The sequence below is a fragment of the Branchiostoma floridae genome, chromosome 12, assembly GCF_000003815.2.
Source record: "Branchiostoma floridae strain S238N-H82 chromosome 12, Bfl_VNyyK, whole genome shotgun sequence".
In the NCBI taxonomy this organism is placed as follows: Eukaryota; Metazoa; Chordata; class Leptocardii; order Amphioxiformes; family Branchiostomatidae; genus Branchiostoma; species Branchiostoma floridae.
The window spans coordinates 1,064,460-1,073,052 of record NC_049990.1 but is presented as its reverse complement, the minus strand read 5'-3'; the positions used below and the strand labels follow the sequence as shown (position 1 = coordinate 1,073,052).

Here is an 8,593-nt window from a genome sequence, read left to right as displayed (position 1 = left end):
TTGCTTTCTCTGTTATTTCGCTGTAAAACAAATTGACAAATTGCATGATTGCCATGGAAACCAAAAAGTCAGAGAGAACATGTAAGCTAGCCTCTACCTTACTCAACTTTATAAGGCTGTGCAACTTTATAAGGATATCCTTTATACCCGTCACATTTGGCGAATATCGATCCGACGACGATTCTGCGGCAATCGCCCGAGCCTCGCTTTATTGCACAACAATTGTACAAGGTACAAAGTATGGGTTATATGTGACAGGGACGGTTTTCAGGTGAAAAGTACGCGCAACCCTCTGTAGATCTTAAATAAGGCCCATCTTCCATCGATACGCCCGAAGATCGTGCATAATGTGACAGGGGTATCAGCGAGTACTAGTATCGTCCTTTATACTACGTTATTCTTCAGTTTAGTTTCAGTTTATTTATTTTACCAGCAGTAACACTCAGGTACATAACAATCCCTGGAGTCATTACAAACAAGTTTTAGCCTTCAAGATTAAGACATTTCAGAACACATGTTACGTTTAGAATTTATCTGCTGCAAGTTTTGATTAAAGTGATGTTTCTATAGAGACGTCCTGAACTTGGTAGATAAACTAGACCTCCTAGATCCCCCGCACTGCAGCCATAAGTCTGTTGGACTTAAACCACTCACACCGCAAGGGCCGGCCCTGACTGAAGTGAGGAAAGTATCTTAAGATCTCACCTGGATGTGGAGAGTCCGCATTCGTGCACCTGTGTTGGTAGACACTTGCCTGTGTTTCCTGGTACTGGCGAAAGTTATGGGTTTTCCCTCGGCCCAGGAGGGGCTTTCCGTGTGGCACTCTGTCGGGACTTTACAATGAGTCAATCCTATGTCAACAGTCCTTTGTGCAGCTTTTGTCCGTGACTGGATATTGAATGACTGATGATGAAAAGCTAATTGGTACCTGATACTCCAGTGTTTACGTGGTTCACCGGTTACCGCTGTGGTCCCTCACACACTGACATTTAATGTCTCGTGGAAAAGATATTTTGTCTCTTAAAACTTAACTTCAATGTTTTACCTTTACATACACTTATACATCAAGATAGATAGATCATGCTAGTGAGTTCATTGATGTTTATACCTCTATTCACACAGCGAAAGTTAGAAATATCAAATTGTTTCATGTGAATTCTACAACAAACAAATGGCCAACTGATTACATCCAGTCATTAGCCACATTAAAACAGCCCAGTCTAATTTTACCTGGTTTGAACCCTCTAGCTCTCGAATAGCCACCTCAAATCAACCATTTTCCCCTTAAGTTATTCGCTTGAGTAGCTGTTGAGACCAAGTTTGACTGAATTTGCATTTTCTATGTGATTTGCAGACTGAATCAGGAGTATTCAATAGATCTATTTGACGCCAAAACTGTTACTGTAACTCTTGCAAGCAAATCAATTTTGGAAACAGTCAGACGTTTTACAACTATCTTTCGTCAGTGACAATGAAGAGATTTTGTTGAAGAGCAGGTTTTATATCCTATGAATTTTACCAGCTAGATATCTGTCAGGCAGTATATATGTTATGCAACTCAAAGACAGATTCATACAATCTCGTACTTGACTGGTCTTGAACGCTTTTATTTTTCACACATTCTGGGAGATGCTCCTTACAATAAAATCTTTATCACACAGACCATATTTACAATGAAGACATTCCTGTACATTTCTATTTACACATCAATTCATGTTAAGCAAGTGAGAATGATGTTACATTGTACACTTTTCACTACAAGGTTATACTTATTGTAGTATGGATATCACAAGTATGAAACAAGTTTCTGCTAGTACTACAATACTTATAGTACTAAACTCCTTTCAATACATGTTTAATTCAGACAGGTAAATTGAAAAAAATTGTGATGTTTTTGAAAAACATTAAAACAATGTTGAAGCTCTGAAAAAAATATACCTTGTATAGTAGTGTGTTCTGGCTGTACCGTACAAAATGAAAGATAGAATTCCATCCATTTTCACTTTTTATCAAATTGGGTAGAAACAAATTTGACATTTTTTAAAAATTGATGTTATCTTACGTATGGACCCTTAAGAATTCTTAGCTGTCCTTTGCAGCATTGGGGATCTACCTCATTTTCTCCTTTGTTTAAGAATGAGTAGGAAAAAGGAAACAACATTAATTTCATTTTTCTGTAAAAGCGAAGAAATACGCTGAACTCTGTACAGCCATGACCTTGGCTTAAATGTAGGGCCTTAAGAATTCTTAGCTGTCCTTTGCAGCATTTGTGATCTGCCTGATTTTCTCCTTGGTGTCCATGATTTCCTGTACCGTCTGCCTGACCTCCTCCTGCACCCGTTTGTGTTCCTGCATAGACTGGGCCCGGACTGTGTTGTACTTAGCCTGCACCTCGCCTAATAGCTGGGCTGCCTCTGGGAACTCTCGCTTAAACTTCTTCTTGTCTTTCAGTGCTGAGGCTGAGAGAGAGAAAATATCAATTATTACACATTAATTATCAATTGTTACGTGTTGTACTTTGCCAAGACCTTGCATAGCAGCTGGGAACTCTCGCTTAAACTTTCTCTTATCCTTCAGAGCTGAGGCTAAGAGAGAGAGAAAAAAACGATTATCATACAAAACAAATCTGAACTTTCGATAACATCTGCACAAGGACTGACACGTGCTGTTTCCCATCAATGGTATGTAGTGATCTCCCTTCCTAAAGCCTTGGGCCACACAGACCGCTACAAAGTGGCTAGTCCACTGGCAGTGGTGTGTGTTCAATACTTTTTTCCGTAAGAGCTAAGTTCTAAGCAGAATGGACAATTTTTAAGCCTCAGAGTTTCAACCCTCTTAAGTGCAAGACAAACACTTTACCCCATACCTTATAACACCAAATGTGGTACAAGGCAAAAAGCATGCTATAAGTAACCAGGGCTTGAAATACCACCTGCATATGCAGGTTAGTGCAGGTAAAAGTTGGACCTGTGCAGGTATTTCTGGTGTCTACCTGCACCTAACCTGCACTGGTCCATGTACTGGGTTTTATACATAAATGCCATATGATGTAGATGTATATGGATTGTTATTAGCTTCATTGGCTGTTACCACCTTTACCAAATATAAAAGAATAAATGTTTCCTGAACAATTTTAGTATGATCCATACATCCTAAATTCAGAGTAACGCAGGTAGAATTTGTCTGGTGCAGGTAATTTTCTATGTTACCTGCACCAGTACAGGTATGCAGAGAAAAGCATTTTGAGCCCTGGCAACTAGCCTTACCCAGGCTGGTTTCGATGACTGTGATCTCGTCTTTCATCTGATCCAACATTCTGTCCAGCTTCTCAATCCTTCTCTCTCTGGTAGGTGCAGGGGGCATGGCTCGCGTCTGGAACAACAAAATTACATCAGTAAGGGTGATCAATGATACTTATCTATCCTTCTTTCTCTCGTGGGTGCTGGGGGCATGGCTCGCGCCTGGAACAATAAAGAAATACTCAGTAAGGGTGGTCAATGATACTTCTCTATCCTTTTCTCTCTTGTGGGGGCAGGGGGCATGGCTCGCGTCTGGAACAATAAAGAAATACTCAGTAAGGGTGGTCAATGATACTTCTCTATCCTTTTCTCTCTTGTGGGGGCAGGGGGCATGGCTCGCGTCTGGAACAATAAAGAAATACTCAGTAAGGGTGGTCAATGATACTTCTCTATCCTTTTCTCTCTTGTGGGGGCAGGGGGCATGGCTCGCGTCTGGAACAATAAAGAAATACTCAGTAAGGGGGATCAATGACACTTCTCTATCCTTCTCTCTCTGGTGGGGGCTGGGGGCATGGCTCGCGTCTGCAGCAATAAAGAAATACTCAGTAAGGGGGATCAATGACACTTCTCTATCCTTCTCTCTCTGGTGGGGGCTGGGGGCATGGCTCGCGTCTGGAACAACAGAAAATACATCAGTAAGGGTGATCAATGATACTTCTCTATCCTTCTTTCTTTTGTGGGTGCTGAAGGCCGGGGGCATGGCTCGCGTCTGGAACAATGGGAAAATACATCAATGCAAACCACAAGCCATCATCAAACCACAGGGAACGCACCTTTTTGGCAGGTTGGAATGGCTTCTGTACAGTGCTGAGGTCCACAGCTGTGTCCCTGAACACCAGGGGATGTTTCAGCGCATACTCCAGCGCTCGCACAGTTCCATTGATGTCTGTAAGAAACAATCAGATCAGTTATATTCATTTATTACAGTTTGTGACACAAGAGTATCAGGAAAGGTATTAAAATCTACCATCTATCTGCAATTCTACTGGTAGAGATAATTTTTCTGTGACAAAGCAGAATAGAATCAATACCTCCCGAATTGCATCTTTGATAACGTACTTTGTTGACAACCATGCTCAAATTAAGTAATATATATATATATATATACTATATAAGTATTACATAATATAAACATTATAAAATTCCACATGAATGCAAGACAAGACAACCTCAATCAACACCACGAACTATCATAAGTTGTAAGAAGCAAAAAGAAGAAGCAGCTACATTTTGAAATGTGTTAGAAGAATGTCATCTTGGGATAAAGTAAAAATTGGTTTGACTATATACCTGTCGGCACATTTGTTCCCACGTCTCCGTCTGCGTCCAGCAGAATCTCGTAACCTCGGTACTTCTCAGGAATTTTCTCTTTCTTCTTCTTGTGTTTTCTTCTTCTCCTCTCCTCGGGAGCTGTTTCTTTCTGTTCTTCCTTCACTTCCTCACCCTGATCATCAATCTGAAAGTCAGAAACATAAATATCGGGATTACCTTTTAGCTATTGAGTGTTGACAAGAAAACAAACAAACACTTGTGAACTCACTGCTATAATATGTTGACAAAGGTTAAACATCCAGATAATAAGATACACATTCAATAAACTGAACAAGTTTTGCAAATGGTCAGATGTTTTGAGACATCATCCACTGTCTTTTGTTAGTGACTTAACGGAATCCAACTGGTACTTAGTTACCAGTAACACTCTCCTTTTCTGACTAGGGTGGGGTCTCCAAGTTACCAGCTAATTGAAACCAGTGGCTGAATTGTGAGGTTGAGCTACAGGACATCAATAATAGCCTGTAATACTGTTTCAACCTGTGTGAGGAAGATGGGTTCGCTGTCGTCTGTAGGCTGTCTCTTCCCTTCCCTCGTTCCTGAGTCCTGCGGTTCCAGATGTTCCCATGCGTCCGCTCTCCTCAAGCCCGGCATCGAGTCGTCTGAGTCGGGCTCTGGAAACCCTGGGGGGCAGGAATTACTCTGCTGTTAATATTAGCTCAATCTATCAATGAACTACTGTTAAATGTTGACTTTTTTTAATGGTAACTTAACTATAGCAACTCCAGCCATCACTATACACTGCTAACATTTCATCATCGCTATTATTTCATCACTCTGAGGCCAGCTAGAAAAAAATGTTCTCAATGCTGAAATCAAATGTCATGAGCTACTTTTTCTACCCCATTTGAACGCTGAAGTTACCAAACACAATACTAAATGGATTTACCATAATCAATCAATCAAGAGAGAGAGAGAAATAGACAGGTTAGGGTAAAGAATGGCAGAACCAGCAATTAAAGTCACTGTCTGATCAGGATCTCTTCTCAGAGCAATGGGAATCAGCAGTATGGGTTCATCAGGTAACTATTTCTGCAGTATGGGTTCATCAGGTAACTATTTCTGCAGTATGGGTTCATCAGGTAACTATTTCTGAAGTATGGGTTCATCAGGTAACTATTTCTGAAGTATGGGTTCATCAGGTAACTATTTCTGCAATATGGGTTCATCAGGTAACTATTTCTGCAGTATGGGTTCATCAGGTAACTATTTCTGCAGTATGGGTTCATCAGGTAACTATGGTTGCTGATTAGACTGCGATCTTTATTAACACTGATTTGAGACTCATGTAAAGTTTTTTGCAAACTTTTGGCAGGACAAGACAAGATTCTGTATGAATCGTTCGGGAATACAAAAGTGAGAAACCAACTCCATACCTGATGGTTCTGTTCGCGGCCGTTCAGGCTGAGAGGATGAGATGGGGGGTAACGGTCGGGAGGGGAAGGTCTGCGCTCTCTCAATCCCCCCTACATCCGGCCGTGGTACGGTCCCGCCCGTGGACGTCATGTGGCTGGAGGGTGGGGTGGAAGAGCCCATGTCGGTGGCGGTGGGGAGGGACAGGGTGTAGGCAGAGGCTGGCGGTCCCTCTAACAAAAGACACCGTAACAGACATATTAGTTTAAATTCATTTATGTCGTATATTTCATCTTATTTTAAATTAGAAAGTATTATAGCGAGAAGACTTGACAAAACTAAAAAACATATCGGTAAATGGGGAAAATTAATTGGTTATATTTAATTTAATATGTCTTATACATTATGTATTGCTGCAATGGTAATTGGGGTACAACTTCTAGAACGTTATTTTGTAACTACCATCACTTTGTTTTAATCATCAGTTCTATAGTTTTTCACGTGTCACTCTGTTAATGATTTACGTGCCATACATGTGTTTGTATGTGTTTTATGCTCTTTGAAAATCAATAAAAATTATCTTAAAAAAAAAAAAAAAAGATACAAAACAAGCTTTATTGACACGACAAAAAAGTACAATAACTTTTGTTTGGCCAGCTATAAACAAAAAAAAGAATACAGAATAGATCTTTAAATTCTACCAATTTAATGATATACGATAAGAAAATTTTACTAATTTATAATGATATATTAGGATAATAAGAAAACCTCCATACATTCAGGTAGGGCTAAACGTGAGTGTCACTATCTTTTCTAATCACAAAGCAATCTTTTATGTATTTACCTAACATGGGGTACAAGGGCAGCTTGGGAACTTTGCGTACGTGCTCCCTCACTGTTCGCTTTGGCTTCTGTTCGACAACAACCGGCGGCTTCTGTAGCTCACCAGGCTTCAATCTGGAAAATAGAAAGTAGATATTTTTTATAACAAACTCACTAAATAAAGGGTATAGTATGTGGGGAAGGACTTACCTCAAGCCAACCGTTCGCACTTATGCCACATCTTTAGAAAAGACGCTGGAGCCGCATCTGGCCAGTGCACTATGCACCCGGCCTATAAAAGCAAGGACATGCTGTACTATGCTCATTCGAGCCCATAACACTGAGGAAGCCACACGGTGAAACATGTTTGTTGTGTGTTGGTTTCAATAAAGTTCCTAAACAGGGAACATGCGGCTCCAGCGTCTTTTCTGAAGATGTGGCGTAAGTGTGAACGGTTGGCTTGAGGTTGTCCTTACCCACATACTAAACCCACTAAACCCACTAAAGGCTACATTGACAAATGTCAATGAAGGTTAGACATTCTAGTGATAAGATATGCCAGAATGTCTGACCATTTCTAAAATCATATCAGGTTGCTTGAGCATTGACAATTAAAAGACATCCAGGCAAGCACGGAGATATATTCTCCAAAGAGCCATAGGTTTAAGATTATCGTCCAAATATTATCTTTCACTATTTGAGCTTCTCTTGAATATACAAAGGTTGAAACAAACAAACAAACAAACAAGACCTCACCTGACCATGTTGATGCCGAGTCTGTCTGTAAGGAACCGTTTCAGCAGCGGAGGGTCTCCTGGGGGTTACGGAGAGTTTGGAATGAGTCTTCAAGATGGAGGAATTACTGTCAAGACTATGAGAACAATCTGCCGTAAAACTAAAAGAAACAATTCTATGTTCTGTTTCTACTTCACACTCAAGATTTCTTTCACAAATTTTGTGTTGTCTTGTTGTTAACGTTAAGATCTAAAAATTAAAGATGTTGCAGTTTCAAACGTGTGTGCTTTAATCCATGCATGGGAAGAAGTTTAACCTGAAATGATTTTCTTGTGACCTAAACCACTCTCCAAATGTGTATCAGTGCTTGATATTGTTGAAGGTGAATAACATGGCTTATTATAACAAGACATGGTCCTTCTTTGTGCCTCTGACAATTTGCTATTGTGAAGAGAAAGTTGCATGATACATTAACAGACACTCACTGAAACCTTTTTGTCCTGAAGTATTGGGGAGAAAACAAAACTACATCATGATACAGCAAAGATACTGTATTTGATAAAACTAAACATAAGTATGCATACAACAATATCTTTGCACAGAACATCTTAGAAACAAAAAAATGTTACAGTTAGTGAAATGTACCTTTTTTAAATCTGATTTGAAAAACACCTGTTTACTCATCCAATACTGTTAACAAGGAATATGAACTGGGATATACCAAGTTTTGGCTAGGACTAGGAGGGTTGTTGTATAGATGATAAAAATTGGAACATACCACTGTGCCTGGTTGTGAGGGGGTTGCTGTGTATGACCACCTCAGACAGAAGAGGCCAGGCAGCCAGCGCTATCAGATCCTCCTCTTCTGTAATCTGCACAGGAAGTAAAGAATGAAGTACTATTGAAATGGGGACTACACAGAAGCAAGAGGTTTTTTCAGTGACTGTTAAAGTTCTCTTAAGTCTTGCATAGATCTTCAATTGATATCTGTGTAAATTATGTGCATAATAGATTCCGCATACAAACAAACAAACAAACTCACCATGTTGTTG

The 8,593-nt window shown here is 40.0% G+C and overlaps 1 protein-coding gene across 1 annotated transcript in view; it reads right to left on the bottom strand.

Annotated features, from left to right (window-relative positions):
* Positions 1–1,586: 1,586 nt before the first annotated feature.
* Positions 1,587–8,593, bottom strand: part of LOC118427905 (X-ray radiation resistance-associated protein 1-like) — a 15,485-nt gene continuing 8,478 nt past the window's right edge. The window contains 10 exon segments of the mRNA XM_035837868.1: positions 1,587–2,459; positions 3,267–3,325; positions 3,865–3,911; positions 4,073–4,185; positions 4,590–4,755; positions 5,112–5,254; positions 6,008–6,217; positions 6,829–6,941; positions 7,563–7,620; positions 8,320–8,413. Of these exon segments, the coding sequence (XP_035693761.1) occupies positions 2,248–2,459; positions 3,267–3,325; positions 3,865–3,911; positions 4,073–4,185; positions 4,590–4,755; positions 5,112–5,254; positions 6,008–6,217; positions 6,829–6,941; positions 7,563–7,620; positions 8,320–8,413 (1,215 nt within the window). The 3' untranslated portion in view covers positions 1,587–2,247.